The 23,310-nt window shown below is 49.1% G+C and overlaps 1 protein-coding gene across 2 annotated transcripts in view; it reads left to right on the forward strand.

Annotated features, from left to right (window-relative positions):
• The first annotated feature begins 11,505 nt into the window (after positions 1 to 11,505).
• Positions 11,506 to 23,310, forward strand: part of MERTK (MER proto-oncogene, tyrosine kinase) — a 90,985-nt gene continuing 79,180 nt past the window's right edge. The window contains exon 1 of one of the 2 annotated variants that reach the window (XM_045193815.2): positions 11,506 to 11,720. In XM_045193815.2, coding sequence (XP_045049750.2) covers positions 11,633 to 11,720 — 88 coding nt within the window. In that variant the 5' untranslated portion in view covers positions 11,506 to 11,632. The remainder of the gene's footprint in view (positions 11,721 to 23,310) is intronic. The other variant, XM_024558488.3, reaches the window with a different exon arrangement.

Genomic DNA, 23,310 nt, shown 5'->3' on the forward strand with positions numbered 1-23,310 from the left:
CAGAAGAAGGTGAGTGAGCCCATCTGGGGGGCACCAAGGGGTCAGAGGAGAGGGGGCTCTGCCCTCCCAGCTGGAGGCCTCCAGGTCAAAGAAGGAGGCCTTTCTCCTGCAGCCCCGCCTCCTGTTCCCACAGACCCTGAAACCCTCCATCGGTAGTGACCAGGAAGAGGGCTTGGAAGAGCTCTCTTCTATGGGGTGTCCATGGGGGTGGGCCTGGGCCTGGGCACACAGACCCTGTGATTTGCTCACAGTGGGTCCTGAGGTTGGACTAGGAGGGGTCTGGTGGTGGTGGAGAGTGAGGGAAGGTGGAATTGAGGGGAGGCTTCACAGGTCCTGGGCTGTTGCCTGTGGGAACCTGGGGATGAGCCAGGAGGCTGACCGAAGTAGCCTGTTGGGGAATGGTCTGTGGGGCACCTGAGAGCAGGGGCTCATGTCCCCCTCACCCCACTGCTCAGTGTGTCCCCTTCCTCGGGATCTACGTCAGTGACCTGGGGATGCTGCACTCTGCCATACAAGACTACCCTGAGGTTTGTGTCCCGGGGCCAGGCTGGGGGACCAGGATTAATATTTGGGGAGGAGAGTGCCCCCCCTCCATCCTGAGCCCTGAGTTCACAGCACAGACACCCCTGGGAGTGGGGGCAATGGACCCGTCACAGGGACCCGTGTCCCCCCTCCTCTGGAGCCCAGAGCCTGTGCTGAGTCCTAGTCTTGTGTTTGTGTGTGTCCCGGGCCCTCCTGGGACCTGACCTAGTTTCACCTGAGAAAGAGTGGGCATGGCGGTGGGCATGGCTGGGGGACACTTTCTGATGGACTTTGGCTGTCTGCCTTCCAGGGACATGTGAAGTATTTAGAGAAGAAGAGGAAGGTGAGTAGCTATGACACTCCCTGGGGGGCAGGGGGTGGGAGAGGCGCTCAGAGACACCCTGACCAGCACACTGCTGGGCTCCATCCCCCACATCTGTCATTTATTGGGAGAGTTTGACATCAGAGGTAGGAGACCCCTCCAGTTGGTGGCTGGGGGTGGGAGGATGGCATCAAGGATAACTTCCAGCAGGAAGAGCTGGTGATGCTCATCTCTGAGCACAGGGAGGGCCTGGGTGGCATCAGGGGGAGAAGGGAGCTATATGTGCAAAGGCCTAGGGTCGGTCCCTTGCCCCACCTTCACCCCTGTCTCTGCCCGTGTCTGCATCCTCCTCCTCTCTCGGACCCCAGGAACTCACAATTATGGAGGAGATAGTGCTTCTGCAGCAGGCTGCTCAACTCTACAGCATAGAGCCCGAGGAGCAATTCCGGGCCTGGTTCTGGGCCCTGGAGCGGCTCAGTGAGAAGGAGAGGTGAGGCCGGGCAGGACGTGGGCGAGGGCAGGGGTGGACTGTCCCTGCTGCCAGTTCAGAGAACCTGTGTCTGTGGCTCCCTGCTCAGACCCAGACCTTGTGGTGTGGCATCTCCTGGGGCACCTGACACTGGGAAGGACACCTGAGCTGTGGCTCCTGGGAGCTCACAGGTGCCCCTCTGTCCTGTAGTTACACCCTGTCCTGCCAGCTGGAGCCCCGGTCCCAGTTGGCCTGCACAACACTCAAGGCCAAGAACAGCAGGCAGGAGTGAGTGTCCAGGTTGGTGGTGCGACCTCGTATCACCAGTGAGGACGCAGCTGGGACTTCACGGTCCCTGTGCCAGCTCTGTCTGCTCTAGGTGAAGAATGACATTGGAGTGGTCTTTTTCAATGTCCTCTGAAAGGCAGGAGGGAGGGGATGACACCCCCGCCTGCCTCATAATTTCTCTATGAGGCCTATTTGTCAATGGGAGGGGCGATGTCTATTTGTTTAAGCAGGATTTGGAGTCTTCCACTGGCAAAAGTCCCAGGGGCAGGGGCTTCTGTTTTTATAAGTCAGACCCCTCTGGCTGGGAGAGCACACTGTCCCTTTGCACTGAATATGGTGCTTCTAGGCCGCAATGTGTAGACAGAACAGCCAGTAAAATGACATGGGCTGATGAGGACGGCGTGAATGACAGAAAACAAAATGGAATCACTCACGTCAACAAAGACGGCTGCCAGTCGCCCCGACACTTCAGTCCTCGTCATGCTGGGCACATCTGGCAAGGAGACACACTCTGGATGATGAGAAAGGCCACACATCTGGATGATGTGTGCAGAGTGGGACCCCCGTAGAGACGCTCCTGGGGAAAGGCCACACCTGCCAGCAGGGGTGCCAAGCAGAACACCATGGCAGACACCCATAGCCTGCTGGGCGAATTCCACACTTGGCGTCAGGGGGGCCAAGACACTTATCCAAGAGACCCAGAAGCACTGAGTACACCACGTCCCAGGTGTAACTGAGGCAGGCTCCAGAGCACTGCTGAGACAGCCAAGCGAGCTCCACACACCAGCGTGCTGCTCCAGGCCACGCTGATCTCCCCGGGCATTGGCCGCCGACGGCTCTGCCCTGCTGGACTGGGAACTGGGTCTGCCCTGTTGCCCACCTGGCTCCGGAGACCCTTCCTTGCAAGACGCTGACAACTCCTTTGCCCACTGTGCTGTCTTCCGGACCTGCAGGCTGAGACTTAATTTGGTTCACATGTGAATTTTAAAAGTACGCAGATATACAAAAAATAAAAAGTACACTAATGTAGAATTAGAATTTGGGGTTCTGTCTATGTTAAATGGACAAAACTTTATACTATTAATATGCCCTTAACAACATGCAAATGGCAATGGGAAAGCAGAGATTTCATGTGCTCTGCAGCTCAGGTCTTTGCTTGATATTTAAAGAGCTAAATCTTGCATGGAACCATTTAACTTTCTTCAGTTGCTGGCAAAGTTTTTAAGTGGATGATTCAATAGATAACGAAAATAAAGAAATCTCATTACAAAAGGAGGAAATGAAACTAATGAGGCCTAATAAAACTGAGTAGGCCTCTTTGAGTTTTGAAAAGTAGATTTCAATCCAATTGGCCCCTCAAGGATAAAAATATATTAATCTAAATGTATTTGCAGTGGGTAGAAGCATCGAGCGTTGAAGGGCTACGGCTGTAACAGTGACTAGAATACTTCCAGAAAGGGCTTTTCCTGCTTGGAAAAGGGTCCCATAGGAATCAAGGAACCCATTTTAGCAGACAAATTCTCCACGAAGTGTGCAAAACTTGCCTGATACTGTAGCATTTCCATTGCATTTTAGTATTTCTAGTCCTCTGGTTTTATAGAACCAAGTGACAAGGTAGTTAAATTTCAATTGGTAACACTTCTTGAATTTTTTCATCTGGTTTTGCCTGAAGCCCTTTTCTGGGTATTGCTCGAGATCTATTCTCCTTGGTGAACATTGATTTTTCTCTTTCTGAAGTTATTACTGAAAGACTTACAAGACTAGATCAGGGAATGTGAGAACTCTTTTTACTAAGGAGACCTTCTAAATTATTGTAAAGGGCTTACAAGGGCTCTTGAATCAATGCAAGCTTGTGGACCACTCTTTCCACAGCATACGCCCCAGACACAAATACATTGAACAACATTGCCTATGTTCATTGCCTAGGTTCACAGTTTTTTGGCCATTCACAGAAGTCTATGCTTATGCCTCCTCCCCACACCTCCCTGTTGCCAACTTTCCCATTACATTTTCCCAAGCCCTTGGACATTCAGCCAAATTATGCTTCCATGAAATAAAATAGACATATTTCCGGCCATTGATCTCTCAAGCACAATCAACAACCAGGTGCCCTGCTCAAAGTTCTGCCCATTGGGAACATTTCTCTCTGTTACTCTGTCAGCGATGTCCCATCACCACCTGGGATCTTGTCTTCTCTAAGTATCTGAGTGAGAATATCAGTGATGATCCCTTGTATATCTTTATTGCCACATTGTACCATGAACTATCACTGCCTTCTTTCAAGGGGCTAAGAGGGGCATGAATAGACAGTACAGACCTTGAGGGGGCAGGAGGCGGTGGCCCAGAGAGCTTGTGGTAAGCAACAGTGCAGATTAAGCAAAACCAAGCTCCACCTTGGATGGCATCAGGCCTTCGGCCTGGGATATGAATGAAGCCTCAAGCAAATGGGGATAGAGCCATGGGCTAGCAGCACTACAGGTGATTTCCAGGAGAAAGAGAGGCACCCACTGAGAAGGACAAGGACACGAGGCCTCATAGGTTCCATAGCCAGGGGGACAGGGTGGGGGTGGGGGCATGTGCCTCCTGATCTCTCAGGTGGAAGGGCTCCCAGGACACGGAGTGCACAGGAATGGGGGCAGGGAAGGGGGAACCTGGGACGTCTCACGGATCCTCGTGTGCTGGCGTTCAACCCGAGTAGGTTCAAACAGGAAACTTGACCTGCCAGCCTGCTACAGCTTCCTCTCTGTGTGGCCTGTGATCCGGACATGAGGGAAGCTGACAAACACGGGGCTGTGGTGACAGTGATCCACAGGGCACGCCCATCCACACATGACACTTGAATCCAGAAGGCACATTAGGCCAGGCAGTAGGGGACAGGATGGCCCCGTATGTGCATTTTATGACAAAACTGCGTTATCAACTTGTTCCTAAATGGTGCCTGTGTCTTCACTGAGCATCTAGAAAATGACTTGTAAGGAGCTGAAAGGTCCGTAGAGGTCACATCTCATAAGTCCACATTAAGGGGAATGTAATGCTCCAAGGGGCTAGGAGCTGTCCCGGCCAACGGGGAGAAGGCACCAGGCATATGGATGAGTAAATGGATGGACACAGGCCAGAAATAGAACAAAAACTGCCTTTCCTCCACAGAAATGGCTTTACTTTTGGACTATTTCAACTGAACATTTTCTTAAAAATAAGTTGCCGACTAACACCATTTCTGAGATGTGTTCTTTCTCAGGATGTACGTGCAGGTAGAGGCAGAAATGGAGACAGCGGCACATTTACACTCTCCTGTAAAAAACGCAATCACAGCTGTGAGAGGAGAAGCGTGTGGTGTCTGACAAGAGGAGGAGTTAAAGCTTCTTTATTTTCATCTGTAGAAGTTGGACTCGATTGTGGTTATACTGAAAGAGGCAGTAGAGATGGGGACATGTCGAGATCAGAGCGGCTCCGCTGGAGTTCTGAGCACTCATGTTGATGAACAAAGCAAAATAAAAACTGAAAGGAAACAAAAAGACCAAGCAGAAGCTGTAAGCTGTAATGAAGAGAAGCAAGACAGTAGGAAAGTTTGACCCCTCTGCCAGCTGCCCCTCCCGGCCATCATACCCCCATAGAGAAAAGCCTGGCTCAACAAAGCACCAGATACTCTTTCCTGTTACATACCCACTTCTCCTCCCCTGCTACGAAGGGACAGTAAACATCAGTACCGATACCCACAGTAAAATCTGACAGTCTGCACAGGGTAGACAGAAATTTCAGCTCCCAGTGAAGCATGATTTTCCCTTTCTCTTTTTGGAAAAACATCTTTCTTAAGAACATCTAAACTTCCTCCACTACCTACGGTAAGAGTCAAATTCTAATGCACTGCCTTGAAAGAGCACAGCCGCTTTCACATCCCGAGGTCCCTCTACAGTATCTGTTTGTTCGTTGGTCAGTAAGGTTCTTAATGTAAGCGCCGCGGTGGGGGTGGGGGTGGGAGGTGACAATTTAGTGCAAGGTTTTCCTATTGGACACCCAGCAGCTTCACTTTTTTTGAAGCTGGAGACAGCATACTCATTGAATGCCTTTCGAAATCATTTAGCCAGGCTGTTCACGGTGCTGCTGCAAAGTAGGTTTAGGAAACCTGTCACTTCCTCACGCTGGTACCTTCGGGTCACAGAGAGAAGGGTAGCTACCCCTCCACCTGGGGCATGTGCTAGTAACTCCAAGGGTTACTGCCTTTCCAGGCTGAGACAGGCCACCAGCCCACCTGATTCTCCACAAAGAGTTCTGAGCTGTAAGGATGCAGACCTTCCAACCGCCCTCCTGACTGCTGTTCCACAAAGGTTAGAGGAGTGCCCAGACTCCAACCCTGGGGACCGGCTGGGTGCACCATATACCAGGAGCGATTCAGGAGCAGCCAGTTGCGGAGGTCAAGGAAAGTGTGATGGCAGCTGCCTCCAGGCCTCAGCAGGGTCTCCGTTCACCAAAGGCGTCTACACCATCCCGCTTACCTGGGCACCCCTAGTGCTCCCGCAGAGGCAATGCCAAGGCCCCATGGCACCCTACTTCACTGGCCAGAAGCTGGCAGGTTTGGGACTGGCTTCTGGGCTGTTCCATTCTACAGGACCCTCCTCTTATCCATGAGGCTGCCCTTCCCCAGCCAGGTGCTGTCTTGGCAACACAAAACTACCATATCTGCCCTCCTCGAGACCACCACATCTGGTTCCCGGAGTTCAAGTGTCGTCCTGTTCTCTTCCGCCATTATCTAACTCTGAGGAGGGACAGCCCGGTCCTCTCCATCTTGCCCTCTCCCCACTGGGCAATGTGCACACTCAGTGTCTTAGCAGCCCACATCAGAGTGCTCCAGGAAAGGCCACCAGGAGCGGCCATGAGAGCCAGAAGTGGAAGGTGGGGTCGCGGGGGGGTCAGCAGCCATAACCCTCTGTTGGAGGGCATGCTGTGGGGGCCAGCGTACTGGAAGAGCAGGCCGATTTCACAGACTTTTCCTCCTTCCACCACGAGTGTCCCTCTCCTCCCTGCCCCCTCAAGGGACTAGACATAATCCGGGCTCATGCATCAGAAGAAAGGCAGTGAGTTGGATGTGGAAAGGTCCTGGTGAAAATATGCTTCTAGCAAGTCAGTTAAGGCCCACTGAGCTCAAGGTATGGCATGTCAAATTTTCCAAGGGGAACTGTCCTTGGCTGAAAATAGGCCCACCTGGGCCTACAGGCATAAACAGCTCAGCTGAGGAAGATCCACAGCCCAAGATGAAAGCAAGGACAGCAAATGAAAAAAAATAAATCAAAGGCCACTCCCTCCACAGGTCACTGACCTCTCAAAAGCCCCTCCCTATAAGCCTAGAGACTTCTTTGTGTCCCCCAGATGTGTCATCTGCCAGTCTGGTCAGATCAGCTGAGGGTGGAGGTTGGAAGACTGAGAAAGAAAGGGGTGAGGTGAATTTGGGGACAGGAGCCACTCCAGAAAAAGAAATGGGACTTCCAACCAATCAAAAGGAAAGGAGAGGACTTCTGGCCAAGATGGACGCATAGGTAAACACACTGTGCCTCCTCGCACAGCCAAAAGAAGGACAACAACAAATTTCAAAACAGAAAATAACCAGAACTGCCAGAAAATAGAACTGTATGGAAATCTGACAGGCAAGGAGTTAAAGAAGAAATATTCATCCAGACCAGTAGGAGGGGCAGAGATGGGCAGCCACGGCAGAGACAACTCACAGGAAGAGATGCTGACGGATTGGGGCAAGTGAGGCAGCAGCTGGTGGAACAGGCAATCCCATATTTGCATGAGGAATAACCAGGAGGAACAAATGGGGAGCGAGGCGGATCACGCAACCCAGGGCTCCAACATGGGGGAATAAAGTCTTACCACCTCTGACTGAAGACACCTGTGGGGATGGTGGCAGCAGGAGAAACTCCCAGTCTCACAGGTGAGTTCGCTGGAGAGACAAACAGGGTGCTAGAAGGAACACAAACCCACCCACCCGGAATCAGCATGAGAAGTGCCAAATTGGCTGGTGGGTAGTGGAGGAAGTGACTCAGAGGTGACCAAGAGATGAGCAAGGGGCATTGTTCCCTCTCCGATCCCTCCCCTACATACAGCACCATACACGAAAGTGGGTTGCCCCGCCCTGGCCAATACCTAAGGCTCTGCCCCTTACTACGTACGTAACAGGCGCGCCACGCCAAAAACTATGACCCAAATGAAAGAACTAATCAAAGTTCCAGAAAAAATACAACTAAGCAATCCCAACCTATCAGATACAGAGTTCAAAACACTGAGAATCTGGATGCTCAGAGAAATGTTTGAGTATGGTTGCAAAATAGAGGGAAACGTGAAGGCTATGAAAAGTGAAAAAAAGGGAAATGTACAGGGAGCCAACAGTGAAGTCAAGAACACCAGGACTCAAATCAACAGTTTGGAGTAGAAGGAAGAAATAAACATTCAGCTGGAAAAGAATGAAGAAACAAGAATTCCAAAAAAACGAGGAGAGGCTTAGGAACCTCCAGGACATCTTTAAAAGTTCCAACATCCGAATCATAGGGGTGCCAGAAGGAGAAGAGGAAGAGCAGGGAATGGAAAACTTACTTGACAAAATAGTGAAGGAGAACTTCCCTAATCTGACAAAGGAAACAGACTTCTGGGAAGTCCAGGAAGCTCAGAGTCCCAAAGAAGTTAGACCCAAGGAAGCACACAGCAAGGCACATCAGAATTACATTACCCAAGATTAAAGATAAGGAAAGAATATTAAAAGCAGCAAGAGGTAAGGAGACAGTTACCTACAAAGAAGTCCCTAGAAGACTATCAGCTGGTTTCTCCATAGAAACCTTGCAGGCAAGAAGGGGCTGGAAAGAACTATTCAGAGTTATGAAAGGGAAGGACCTACATGCAAGATTTCTCTACCCAGCAAAGCTATCATTTAGAATGGAAGGGCAGATAAAGTGCTTCCCAGACAAGGTCAAGTTAAAGGAGTTCACCATCACCAAGCCCTTATGATATGAACTGTTAAAGGGACTTATCTAAGAAAGAGAACAGGATCAAAACTATGAACAGTAAAATGACAACAAACTCAAAAGTATCAATAACCGAACCTAGAAAGAACAAAAACAAAATCCAACTAAGCAAACAAGTGGAACAGGAATGAATCACAGAAATGGAGATCACAAGGAGGGTTATTGGCGGGGATGGTGAGGGGGCAGAATGGGGGAAAGGGTACAGGGAATAAGGAGCATAAATGGTAGGTGCAAAATACACAAGGGCACGGTAAGAATAATATGGGAAATGGAAAAGCCAGAGAACGTATATGTATGACCCATGGACATGGACTAAGGGGGTGAGTATGCTTTGGGGAGGGGGATACAGGGCAGAGGGAAATAAAGGGGAGAAAATATGGGACAACTGGAATAGCATAATCAATAAAATATCTTTTTAAAAAATGAAAATAAAAACAACGTATCAAAAAAAGAAAGAAAAAGAAAGGCCCAAGAGGTCCAGGGCAGACTTCCTGCCCCGCACCCACCCTTTTGCCTCCCTGAGCCAGGAAGGAGAGGACAGAAAAGGGGAGGAAAACAACCAAACAAGGACCAAGCTATCCCACGGGATCCCACATCCAGCCACCAAACAGCAAGTCCTGCAGGGAGGGGAGGTGGCTAGCGCAGGGGGACAAGCATCCAGGTCACAGCCCTGCAGGAAACCTGCCCCTGCTTCCCACTCCAGGCCCCAAAGAGCTGTGAAGGCTCTTCCCTGTTTATCTTTTGAAAATGTTCAAGGTCACATCCTTTTTCTATCCAACTCCTGCCGTTATTGGGGTCTGCGGCAGGCTCGTCATCACTCTTTGTGCTTCCTGGACTTGTATGTCTATTTCCTTTGCCAAGTTAGGGACAGTTTCTTCCATTATTTTTTGAAATGAGTTTTCAGTTTCTTGCTCTTCCTCTTCTCCTTCTGGCACCCCTACGATGTGCATGTTGGCAGGTTTGCAGTTGTCCCACAGTCTTCTCATACTCTCCCCATTTTTGAAAATTCTCGTTTCTTCTTTATGTTCAGGTGGAAGGTTTATTTCTGCCTTATGTTCCAAATCGTCGATTTGAATCCTGGCTTCCTTCCCTTCACTGTTGGTTCCCTGTGCATTTTTCCATAGTTCATCTAGTGTAGCCTACACTCTTCCCTTATGCTTTTGCCGTACTCAGTGAGTTCTCTGGGCACCCTGATCACCAGTGTTTTGAGCCCTGCATCAGATAGGCTGGCTATCTCCATTTTGCTGTGCTCTTTTTCTGAGGTTTTGTTCTATTCTTCTACTTGGGCCATATTTCTTTTTCTCCTCAGTTTGGCAGCCTCCCTGTGCTAGCTTCTGTGTATTAGGTAGAGCTGCTTTGACTCCCTGTCTGAGCGTACCTGCTAAGTTGCATGGCGGAGAGCCTTAGGTATTCGCAGCTGCTTCCTTGGCTCTTCGTCCCCGGGCTTTGGTTAGGCGGTGAGTGTGCGGGACATAGGGTCTGGGAGAGGTGGCATGTGACCCACAGGCAGGGGGTTGAGGGCTGTGGGCTGTGGCTAGGAGAGAGGGCAGGCAGAGTTGGGGTACCCCGCTTCACAGCTTCGTGTCTGTGTGCGGGAAGGAGTCAGAGAGGGGACAGTGCCTCTGCCTGACTTCTGGAGGTTTCCAGGACACTTGCCCCAACTTCAAGTTACTACCCACTCCCTGATGCCCCTGGCATCCTTCTGGCCATTGCTCTGGTAGTGAGTCCCAGACTGGGTGGCTTTGCCAACATTCTAAGAAAGGAGACTGGTAGTTTCTTTTGCTGCTCCAACCCATACCTCTGGTTTTTACAGCCAGAAGTATGAGGCTGTATCTTCCCGGCACTGGGACTCTGCTGTGCTGTCTGGCCTGGGCCTGGGACGGCTTGCTCCCAAGGCATCCCTCCTGATTGTTACCCACCACGTGTGAATGTGGGGCCACCTGCTCCGCCCTCTGGCACCTTCCAGTGCCACTCTGTGGCCTTTCTGCCTTGTCCCCAACTCTGTCCCTCCTACCCACCTGGATGAATACGGCTTTTCAAATCCTTGGCTGTCGGACTTCCATACAGCCAGATTTTCTGCCGGTTCTGGCTGTTTTCTGTTTGAGGATAGTTGTGATTCTTCCTGTGATCAAGCAAGGAGGCAAAGCATGTGTACATGTGCCTCCATCTTGACCGGAAGTATAATATTAAAAATATTTCTGAAAAATATCAGCTGGTATCTTTTATCCTATTTATCTATAAATTATGTAATTTAGCTCTAATGAATGGACTTAACATTATTTTGTTTTCTGCTTTATGTATAATTCTGTGATAATCATCTTTGTATATAGAAAGTATCTCTGAACATTTACTCAATTATTTGAAAATAATTTCCTGCAAGTAAAATGTCTATAATTGAAAAAGGACACTTTCTAATCTCAGAATTTATCAGAGGTTAGGTGGAATTCATTCCCACTTTCCTTTAACAAGTATGTGTTGAGCACCTCCTATGGTCCAGGCCTGGAAGCGCAGTGGGCAATGCAAAGAGTATGCAGTGACTAACTGGGATCCGAGTCAAAGCAGCTCTCCTGAGGCCTGCTCTGCGCTTTTCGTTGATGTTCATCGCTCGGGCAGCATTCCGCTCTGCCTACATGGGGGGACAGGGGGCGCTAGCTGCCCTGCGCCTGGCGGGACCCACAACTTTGGCCTGTGCCGCGGGCTCAGCTGGATGCCGGGCGCCGGGAGACCAGTCCCTTTCTCTTCACCCTTGCCAAAGCCACGCCTCCCCGCGATGGGCCTCCACTCCCGTTCTTCTCCCTCCCACTTCTTCCTCTCAGCTCCAGCACGAGGGTCCCCTTTTTGCCCTGGGCCCGCCCCTTATTCTCCCGCCGGTCCGCCCCTTTCCAGCGTTCCACCCCTGTCAGAGTTATGCACCTCCCAGCTGCACTCCCAGCTCAAGCTGCCGGCCGCTGGTCTACGTAGCTCCTCTGGCCCAGCGGCCCACAGGTTGAGAAGAATTTCCAGAACTGCGGCCCCGCAATGGGGCAGGCGCTGCTGCGGTCAATGCCGCCGCTGCTGCTGTTGCTGCTGCTTCCTTGGCTCTTCGTCCCTGGGCTTTGGTTAGGCGGTGAGTGTGCGGGACACGGGGTCTGGGAGAGGTGGCATTTGCGCAGGCTGGGGGTTGGGGGCGTGGGCTGTGGCTAGGGGAGAGGGCAGGCAGAGTCGAGAAACTAGGCGAAGGTGGATTATGGGGATGCGGGGGCTTCAGTAGGTGACGAGGGGGAGTGCTCCCAGCTCCTGGGCAAGTTTGCAAATACCCACTCGTCCCACCCCGGGGTGGGACCGCAGGGTGCGCAGCAGACCAGAGCCCGAGCGCCTGGACCGGCAGTTGAGGCGCGTCCAGTGGTGGTGGTGGGGGTCACTGGGGGCCCTTTCTGCGCGGAGGAAGTGGAGCTTGCAGGCACGCTCTAAGTCCCCAGCTTGTCCGCGGAGAGGACCGTGATCGCAGGTCTAGGCAGGAATGGGGGTGGAGGGGAACTTCCCTGGATCCCTCTGCACGGCTGGACCCGCTTCGGCGGGAGGTCTGAGGGCCCCACAGCAACCTTCCCAGGGATCTGCGCCCACAGACGCGCAGGCTGCAGAGTTGGGGTGGCTGTTTGGCCCCGACAGACCAAGACCAGAGTCGGAGAGGGGTGGCCTTCCGGAGGCTCTCACTGGGTCCCCGTGGCCAATACTAGCGCCCCTCTGCAGGACGGCCCGTGGGGGTGCGGGGCCAGGAGAAAGGGGACTCCTTCTGTATTCCAGGTATTGTCCGACAGGATGTGGTTTAGGTTTATCCCGGTTCAACCCCGTGTGCCCACAGGTATTCCAGTGTGGTCCCTGGCTGGGCGCAGGCCCGTCAGTGCTCAGCGTCGGGTGGGGCGGGGTTTCTGCACCCACAGGTGGTTCGCGGGTGAGGGATAAACAGTGTAGAAATCTGGTCGGGATCCACTTCTGGAAGCAGGGAGAAACATAACCAGGCCTTAGCAAAAAAGACAAAGAAAAGGGGCGGGGGGGGTGTGTAAAAGGTATGCTAAATAGACACATTGCAAGCATTTTTCCCTAGCTAAACTATTTCCATCCAGTGTGCGGATTTTTTTTTTTTTTTTTTTTGACGATGAGTATGGCTGAGTCGCTTTCACCTATTAGAGTCAAAGGTGTTCTTTAAGAATACCTGGAAAGTGCAAGTTACAGTCAGGCAGTTTACTTAAAACTTTTCCTTTGATGATTTCCTTTGAAAGGTCAGTTGGTCAAATGAAAAATTACTTTTTAAATAGACTTTAAAAAAGATTTTATTCATTTATTTTGAGATAAAGGGGAAGGGAGTGAGAGAGGGAAACACCCACCGATATTGGAGAGAATCATCCATAGGTTGCCTCTGGCTGGACCCCAGCTCGGAAGGTGGCGGGCAACCCAGGCATGCGCCCTGACCTGAAATCCAACGGACCACCTTTGGATTTGCGATTTGCCACATGATCCCAATCCACTGAGCCACACTAGTCAGCGGCAAATGAAAAATTCTTAAGCAGTGCCTCTTTTTGCACATTAAATTACATCTAAGCAATTTATAACTTGAAGCAACACAGCAATTTGAAACTACATCAAAAGCCACAACCAGTCAAAGAACTAAAACAAGCCCATTCTCCACCCCACCCCCAAACCCTCAAAAATTCCTCAGCATTTTTTCTAGACCCATTTCTCATAATCTGCCCATCTGTTATTATTATTATTATTATTACTTTCACTGGTGAGGGCTCGCCATAAATAGTCACAGAAGTAGTGAAGGTAGAGAATGTATTAGAAAAGTAATGGAAATAATAGTTTTGGTGTAAGATATTTAAAGAGAGTGTTTTTCTAAATTTTTAAAAAGTTGTAACAAAAAAGCTTTCATAGCCGACAGCTTTAGTCAGATAATCATCAAACGTCTGTTACAATCCACACAGCAGGAAGAATGAAACATTTCTTCATTTGTCTTGTTCTAATTTTGCTTTTTACCTTGAATTTACTTGGGAGATGTCTGACACTGTGAGCACTTGCCTTGTGAAGAGCTTGAAGACTGGGATTCTCACTGGCAGACTTAGTGCAGAAGTAAGAGTGCTGTAGTGAAGGAATTTAAAACAGAAATTAGACTCTCCATCGAGTTTTAAGATTTTCATATTCTGGGTCCAAGTGGTACCCTTGTGAGACAGGATCTAGGGGGCTGTGTGTGTGGGCTCTGCGCTGTGGAAGAACGGTAACTAATTAACATGTACCCATCACTCTAACCCAGGAGTCCTCCCATCCGCACACACACAGATACCATCCTTCACAGCTGTAGCAGGCAGTAGTGACACTGCACCCCAGCGGCACTTCAGTCCTCCCTGTCTGATCAGTCTCTGGTGGGGGTGCTAGTGCACAGCAAAACCTGGCAAAGGGGGGTTCCTTTTGGGTCCTGGGAGAGGATAGAGGAGAAATGTAAAAGTAGGTGACAGTGAAGGCATTTCCAGAGCCTGGCATATGACAAAGCTGTGTGTGCAGCTACACTCAACCTTTAGAACATACTGGGCTTTAAAGCTCTTAAATGTTAGTGTATTCCTCCCAAACTGATACTGTAACATACCACCCACTTCCCAGGGAACACTTTAATTTGTCCTGTTTCTTAAGCTTTATAACAATGGCCTGAAGTGCTTTCTGGAAGTAAGCAGGGCATATGTCATGAATAAATGATTTTTATTTTTATTTATTTATTTGTAAGGATTTTATTTGTTATTTAAAAGAGGGTAAGACGGGGAGAAAGAGAGGGAGAGAAACACTGATAAGTTGCCTCTGGCACACCCCGCAGCCGGGGACCTGGCCCACAACCCAGGCACGTGCCCTGACCATGAGTCGAACAAGCAACCTTTTGGTTCGCAGGCCAGCGTTCAACCCAGTGAACCACACTAGCAGGGCCAAGTAATTTTTGAGAAGTTACTGTGATCCACTTTCTTTTCTATTATTTTAATTTTTATTTTTTAAGTATATTTTTTGATTATGCTATTATAGTTGCCCCTTTTTTCCTCCCCTTTCTCCCCCTCTACCCTGCACCACCCTCCCTTCAGCATTGCCCGCCCCCTATAGTTCATGTCCATGGGTCATACATATCACTTCTTTGGCTTCTCCATTTCCTATACTGTTCTTAACCTCCCCCTGTCCCCTTTGTACCTACCAGTTATGCTTCTTATTTCCAGTACCTTTTCCCCCATTCTCCCTCCTCCAGCTCCCCACTGATAACCCTCCATGTGATCTCCATTTCTGTGATTCTGTTCCTGTTCTAGTTGCTTGCATAGTTTGTTTGTTTTTAAAGATTTTATTTATTTATTTATAGATAGAGGGGAAGGGTGGGAGAAAGAAAGGGAGAGAAACATCATTGTGTGGTTGCCTCTCAGGCACCTCCTACTGGGAACCTGGCCTGCAATCCAGGCATGTGCCTTGACTGGGAACCAGACCAGCAACCCTTTGATTCTCAGGCCAGCACTCCATCCACTGAGTTACACCAGCCAGTGCTGTTCTTGTTTTTGTTTTTTATGTTCAGTTGTTGATAGTTGTGAGTTGGTTGTCATTTTACTCTTCATAGTTTTGATCTTTTTCTTAGATAAGTCTCTTGAACATTTCATACAATCAGGGCTTGGTGATGATGAACTCCTTGAACTTGACCTTACCTGAGAAGCACTTTATCTGCCCTTCCATTCTAAATGATAGCTTTGCTGGATAGAGTAATCTTGGATGGAGGTCCTTCCCTTTCATGACTTTGAATAGTTCTTTCCAGCCCCTTCTTGCCTGCAAGGTTTCTTTTGAGAAATCAGCTGACAGGGTTATGGGAACTACTTTGTAGGTAACTGTCTCCTTTTCTCTTGCTGCTTTTAAGATTCTCTCCTTATCTTTAATGTTGGGTAACTTAATGATGATGTGCCTTGGTGTGTTCCTCTTTGGGTCCAGTTTTTTGGGGGGACTGTCTGAGCTTCCTGGACTTCCTAGAAGTCTATTTCCTTTGCCACACTGGGGAAGTTCTCCTTCATTATTTTTTCAAATTAGTTTTCAATTTATTGCTCTTCCTCTTCTCCTTCTGGCACCCCTACGATTCAGATGTTGGAATGCTGAAAGTTTCCCAGAGGTTCCTAAGTCTCCTCATTTTTTTGAAGCTTTGTTTCTTCATTCTTTTCCAGCTGAATGTTTATTTCTTCCTTCTGCTCCAAATCATTGATTTGAGTCCCAGTTCCCTTCCCTTCACTGTTGGTTCCCTATAGATTTTTCTTTATTTCACTATGTATAGCCTTCACTTCTTCCTTTATTTTGCATCTGTACTCGAGCATTTCTGTGAGCATCTGATTATCAGTATTTTGAACTCTGCATCTGAGAGGATTTCTGTCTCTTCATTGCTTAGTTCTTTTTCTGGAGTTTTGATCTATTCTTTAGTTTGGGCCATGTTTCTTTGTCTTGGCACACCTGTTACATTGTAAGGGGTGGAGCCTTAGGTATTCACCAGGGCAGGGCAAACCACATCACTGCACTGTGGTGCTGGATGCGAGGGAGGGGTCAGAGAGGGAACGGTGCCGCTTGCCTGGCTCTTGCCCCACTTTCAGTCATTTCCCCCTGCCCCCTAAGCAAATTGGGCCCTTCTGGTGCTGATTCCTGGGTGGGTGGGCTTGTATATGTTCTATGACCCCATGGGTCTCTACAGTGGACTCTCCTATGAGACTGAGAGTTTATCTCTCTGCTGCAACCCACACAGGTTTTTACAGCCAGGGGTTTTGAGGCTTTATTTCCCTGCACTGGAACCCTGGATTTCCTGGTGTGTCTTACTCCCCGGTCGTTCCTCCTGGTTTCCCTGCACGTGAATGTGGGACCTCCAGGTCCGCTAGCAACCACCTTGCCACGTGTCTGCTCTGCCCCAGATGCCCGTCTCTGCCCCTCCTACCAGTCTGGATGAATGTTTCTTTTTTAGCTCCTTGGTTGTCTGACTTCCATACAGTTTGATTTTCTGGAAGTTCTGGTTGTTTTTTATTTTTAAATTGACTGTTGTCCTTCTTTTAGTTGTGCAGGGAAGCAATGCATATCTACCTATGCCTCCATCTTGGCCAGAAGTCTGATCCATTTTCTTAAAGGGCTGAATAGAGCACAATTATTTTTTATATTAACAATAATGTAGGTTTTCAATCTTAGCTTTAGAAATAATTTCCAGACAATCCTAGGGGCAGGACCAGGGAGTTAGTGCCGCACTTGCGTCTGAACAAGTTGACTCTTCACATGCCTGTGAATTGGGAACATGCTGCCAGGTAGACAGGCTGAGCCGGCACCATTGGAAGTGAACACAAGAGTGATGGCCATTTCCCGCCCGCAAATGAACACCAGAGTTAGCAGCCGCTGCCCTCGCAGTAGCCAGAATGAGATGCAAAGATGGGTCTGACTGTGTTGTCCCTAGTTTAGAATCCTCAGGTGGCTTTTCATTCCTTCCCAGGTGTGGAAGGCCTCACAGGGCCTCTCACCCCTGCTGACTCATTCCCAGTTGCCGCTCTTGTTCAGGATGCCTCAGCCACAGGGTCTCCTTCCTAGCACTTCTGCAGTGGACACGTCCTCTGGCTGACTCTTTCGCCAAGGTCTTTGCTTACAGGCTCCTTCTGATCTGGGTTTCAGCTCAGATTTTCTGAAGGGGCTTTCTCTCACTCCCTCCCCATCTAGTCATCTATCTCTCTGTCTCTCTCTCCAGTTTTAATTCCTAATGACGCTTCTGACCACCTGGTGGTGGGTGGCACGGTGCTGAGCACATCTCAGGTGCTCAGTTGGTGATTGTGCAGATAATGTCCAGGGCCAGGCCTCCATGGCCTCACATATGCTCCCCTGTCTCTTTCTCTGCTGACTTTTCCAGGAACAGAATTGCTGCAGCTCCTGTGACCTTTTCTGGCAGGTGCAGGTGGAAGGGTCTCAGTTCGTAGAAAAGTCACCTTTCATTTCACTGTGATGCCAAAGTGATTTCATTACTAGAAAAGTTAGGACATTGAGAGAAAATAGATGTTTGGACCCCATTAACCCCTTTAGAGCCTGTTAGCATGTTTTATATTCTCTCAACTATTCCAACTAGCAAAAAGTCAAAAGCTGAGGTTTTTATGCTGAAAACACAGATTGAGCAGCTCCTCAGCAGGTGACCCTGAGCGCCTTAGCTTTGGCCCAGGGTTGCTGACTTCATCTCAGCCCAGAGCATGAGGCTGTGGTTGGTATGCGTCTCAGCAGGAGGTTAACGATCATAGAAACTGGAGAAAGCACTCACCTGGAATGAAGTGCTTAACAGGGGCTTGGCTGAGGAGGTAGGAGTAGCCATCACGCCCACCCCTGTCCTGCCCGGCTCGCCTCCTTTTCCTCTCTGGTCGATGGGACTCTGTTATTCATGGAATTGTGGGGAGGATGAAAGGAGCTACTGGCACGTAGTAAGGGCTGCAGAAATATTAGCCATTACTACCAGTGGCTTCCTCCATTCTTCTGAGCTCAATTTTTTTTAAAGATTTTTTTCTAGAGTAAGGGGAAGAGAGGGAAAAGGAGAGGGAGAGACATCAATGTGAGAGCGAAACGTCGATCGGTTGCCTCTCGCACGCACCCTGACCGGGGACTGACCCTGCAACCCAGGCCCGTGCCCTGACCGGAAATCGGACCAGCAACCCCTGGGTTCATAGGCTAACACTCAACCAACTAAACCATGCCAGCCAGGGCCAATATTTTAAAAGATTTTTTACTTACTGATTTATAGACAGAGAGAAGGAAGGTGTGGGATCAGAGACAGAGACAGAGACAGATAGAAACATCCATATGTTGTCCCACTTATTTATGTATTCATTAGTCGATCTTATATGTGCCCTGACTGGGGATTGAACCTGTAACCCGGTTTATTGGGGCAACACTCTAAACAACTGACCTTCCTGGCCAGGGTGAACTCACATTTTGGGGGAATTGTTTTACCTGGACAGATAGTGTTAGGGGGAAAGTTCTTTTCTCACCAAAATGTACCCTAAATCGCACCTCGACTATGAGGGCAGAACTGTAGGCCACCCTCCCCTGTTCCCTCTGGGACAAGGCTGTGGGATGTCGGTCTTGAGTTCTGAGTCCTGGCTGTGTCCTGTAGGATTTTGTTTCCCGGTATTTCCCTTGCAGAGCCCACACTCGCCATGGATGGGCAGGGCCTGCCCTGCCGCCCCCTTCCCTTCCCTTGCTGGATTCAGACTTAACTCAGTCCAGGAATAGCTTCCTGTCATGTGCTTCTCTGGGAGGTTAAAAATGAAGGCCAATTCCTGCTCTACTCTCCCACATAACTGCGTCAATGTGGATGTGCTTTTTTGTTTTGTTTTTGGCTTTTGAGTGTAAACATCCAGAAATTTCCTTTTTGCCAGCCAAAACCAGGTTTATCAAGTGAAGTCTGTTGGCTGCAGTGGATGGAAAATATGGCTTTGTTTCTTAGATCAGCCTCTGTGTACCTGCCTGGTATGCACGTGCTTCTGCCTGGTCTGTGCGTGCCTAGTGTGCGTGTGCCCGGTGTGTGTGTGCCCAGGTGCCCTCCTGACCTGATCCTGCCTGTTGGCGGGAGGTGTGAGCCAGCCTTTAGGTGTACCTGGGGAAGCCTTGACCTGCCTCTTGCACTCGGGCACTTGCTGACCCCTGACAGGAGGGAACCTGGACCCTCTCCTTACCCCTTCCTTGTTCGGGCCCCCTGTCTCAGCCTGGCAAGGGTTGGGGATCCCATCAGGATTTGGGGCAGGAGCTAACTCCCACTTCCTCCCTCCAAGGAGGCCTGAGTTTGCTTCGTCTGAACCGTGGCTTTGAAGTGCACGTGAGGAAGATTCTTGACTGCAGCCAAGGCCCAGGTCCTCCCCACGTTTGTGAGACCATGCAGCTGGGCAGCGCTCCTTGGCAGCTGTGTCGTCCCCACTCCCTGGGCCGCTCTTACGCAGCAGCACCCAGTGGGCCCTGCCGCGTGCAGGCCCTGGGTTTTAAAGTGATAAAGGGTGATTCTGCCTTCCACATTTCACTGAGAAACCTATACTCAGTTCTAAATAAAGCATTTTATTTCATCCTTCCGTCCATTTTATCCACTGTCAGTGCTTCTTTCTTTACCTAAAGGTAAAATGGATTTTGCATTGAGTCTTGAGGTGGCAAGGGTGGGAAAGGAGCGGGAGGGGGGCGGACAGAGGGAGGGAGAGAAACCAGTGTTGACTTTATGTTTGGACAAGGTCATATAAAAAAATTTTGACAACAACAGCTAAGAATATTTGAGAGACTTACCTTGGAGAAAACCCATTTCATATCTCAGTGTGTAGGGTTTCTTTCTATGCTCTTGTGTTTCTGCTTGTACTTGGTCACTAGCGATGTCTTAGATATTTCTTGCTCCCTTCGAAGGTGCTACCTAGCATCTGCCGAGCTGCCCAAGGTCCCAGCAAGCTCTGGTCATGGGGGGTAGTTCCTGCCCTGGCTGCTTCAGGGAGGCGCCCATCCTCAGGACTGAGGTAGCAGGCTGGCACCTATAATCAGGCAAATGGGACTGATCTTTCTTTTCGGGGGAGGGGTGTCCAGTTACCTCCACATCCAGGAACCGTAAACACTTACTTAGACTTCGCCTTAGCTGCAGTCTTGTCTCTGGTGAGACACAAGGGAAAGTCTTGCTTATTGGGGAGAAGCAATTGCTTTGCTGTTTTAAGCTTAGGGATTGTTAAAGCTGTGCGTAGACTGGTCTCATAATGGTTTTGAAAAACGTTGGTTTTTAGAAGTCAGAGAAGCCTGCCTTGGTGCAGAATAGTAGAACAGGGACCCGGCCTCGCTGAATGTGGTTCCCGTCCAGGACTGACTGCCCCGCGCACGGCCAGCTGATCTGTATTAGTGGGTGGCTCCCCCTGCAGCCACACCTGTAGGCGGGTTTCCACTCACCCACACAGGAAGGGGAAACAGCCTGTAAGGCTATTTACAGCTCCGGCATGTGATTTGCAGATTTGTGGATGAGAACAATGTTCTTTGAAAGTTCTGGAGCAAAGAAAAAAGAAAGCTCATTAGGGTTAGCGTTAGATCTGAAGCATTAGTTAGAAAAAAAAAAAAAAACCACTTTGGGAGTCCAGAGATGTACTTTCTCATCCCAGGTTTGATGTGAGCTTCCAGGACAAGGAGAGAGTCAATGAGGAAGCTTTTCACAATACACATGCCCAGGCCCCACCCAGGACACGTGGACTCAGTCTTTGGGGTGCAGACATTACCCTCCACAGACCCAGTGCATCTGATTCCTGAGTAGGGCTGGGGAGCCTCACGCCCTATTCCCGTTAGACCCTGGCCCTGAGGGTAGAAATAAGATAGTTATGTTCACCCAAGGAAGGTGGCAAGTCTTTGACCAGGGTGACAGTTCCTCAAGCCAAGTGCCCTCATGCTGTTTGAACAACAGGTGGAAGGAAGGTTGAGGCCTCTCGCGTGAGCCACTCGGAGGGATCCCGCCATCGTTACCTGGTGGTCCAGCCAGGAAACATAAAGGCCGAACTTACTTTTTCTTTTTTAAAGATTTTGTTTTATTTAATTTTAGACAGAGGGGAAGGGAGGGAAAAAGAAAGGGAAACATCAGTGTATGGTTGCCTCCCACGTGCCCCCAACTGGGGACCTGGCCTGCAACCCAGGCATGTGCTCTGACTGGGAATCAGACCAGCGACCTTTCAGTTCACAGGCTGGCGTTCAGTCCACTGAGCCACACCAGCCAGGGCCAAGTCTGTTCTTTTTAGGACACAAGAGGATGATAACTTTTTATTTTCAGTTTATTTATTTGAGAGAGAGAGAAGCATCATTCTGTTGCCCCACCCATTTATGCATTCCCTGGTTAACTCTTGCATGTGCCCTGATAGGGATCAAACCTGCAACCTTGGCGTGTTGGGACGATGCTCTAACCAACTGAGCTACCCAGCCAGGGCAAGAGGGTGATAACTATGTGAAGCTCTGTGCTGTGGACTTGTGCTCACATTCCCCTGACCACTTCAAACTACAAGTAAGAGGGCAAATCAAGTATGTCAGCTAGACAAGTTGCTACCCTGAGTGAGATCGGGTCCCATTTGTAGGAAAAGGGGGTATGAGCGTTGAGTGGGAGCCTAGCAGCTGTTGCCATGCGCCTGTTACACAAAATTTCACATTAGTGGTGTACTGTCTTCCTCAGCTTGCTTTTCCACCTGTGTTCAGTTTGTTAGATTTATCTGAGTTGAAAAGTATTGCCCTAGTTCATATATCTTCATAGGCAAGTATGTGAATATATCATAGTTTATTTATCCACTCTGTTCTTCTTATTTGTTTAGTTTCTTTTTTAGATTCAGTTGTTGATAGATACATATTTATTAGCATTTTGTTCATAGTTTTTGATCTTCTTCTTTTTAAAATAAATCCCTTTGACATTTCATATAATGATGGTTTAGTGATGATGAACTCCTTTAGTTTTTTTCTTGTCTGGGAAGCTCTGTACCTGCCCTTTGATTCTAAATGATGTCTTTGCTGGGTAGAGCAATCTTGGCTGTAGGTCCCGGCTTTTCATGACTTTGAGTATTTCTTGCCAGTCTGTTCTAGCCTGCAAAGTTTCTTTTGAGAAATCAGCTGACAGTGTTATGGAAATTTGCTGTAGGTAACTACCTGCTTTCTTCTTGCTGCTTGTAAGATTCTTTATCTTTAACCTTTGGCATTTTAATTATGATGTGTCTTGGCATGGGCTTCTTTGCATCCATCTTGTTTGGGACTCTCTGTACTTCCTGGACTTGCATGTCTATTTTATTCACCAAATTAAGGAAGTTTTCTTTCATTATTTTTTCAAATAGATTTCCAGTTTCTTGCTCTTTCTCTTTCCCTTCTGCCTCCCCCCCCGATGATGTGAATGTTGGAATGCTTGAAGTTGTCCCAGAGGCTGCTTACACTATCTTCATTTATTTTTGGATTGCCTTTTCTTCTTGTTGTTGTGATTGGTTATTTTTTGCTACCTTATGTTCCAAGTCATTGATTTGATTCTTGGTTTCATTCAATCTCCTGTTGTTTCCCTGTAAATTATTCTTTATTTCAATTAGTGTTTCCTTCATTTCTGACTGTACTTTTTAATGCTGTTGAGGTCCTTACTAAGTTCCTTGAGCATCCTTATAACCAGTGTTTTGAACTCTGTATTTGATAGATTGCTTATCTCCATTTTGTTTAGTTCTTTTTCTGGAGTTTTGTTCTGTTCTTTCATTTGGACCATGTTTCTTTGTCTCCTCATGTTGGCAGCCTCCCTGTGTTTGTTTCTACGTATTAGGTGGAGCTGCTATGACTCCCTGTCTTGGTAATATGGCCTAATGTAGCAGGTGTCCTGTAGGGTCCAGTGGCACAGCCTCCCCTGTCACCCTAGCTTGGTACTCAAGGTGGGCCCTTTGTGCGGGCTGAGTACACCTTCCTCTTGTTGTTGAGCCTTGATTGCTGTTGGCAGGTCAATGGGAGTGATTTACCCAGTCCAGTCAGCTACAACGACTGGCTGTGACCACCGACCACCAACCTCCACCCTCTGTGGAGGATCAGCTGTGCAGGGACAGGGTGGTGGCACTCCAACATGGTCTGTAGCTGCCCATGGGTGCTCAGGCCCTGTGGTTTCCCAGATGGTGCAGGCCAAAGTCAGCCCCCGCCTACGTTCTTCTTGGGGCCATCCTGCCTAA

The sequence above is a fragment of the Desmodus rotundus genome, chromosome 5 (genome assembly GCF_022682495.2).
Source record: "Desmodus rotundus isolate HL8 chromosome 5, HLdesRot8A.1, whole genome shotgun sequence".
Taxonomy (NCBI): Eukaryota; Metazoa; Chordata; class Mammalia; order Chiroptera; family Phyllostomidae; genus Desmodus; species Desmodus rotundus.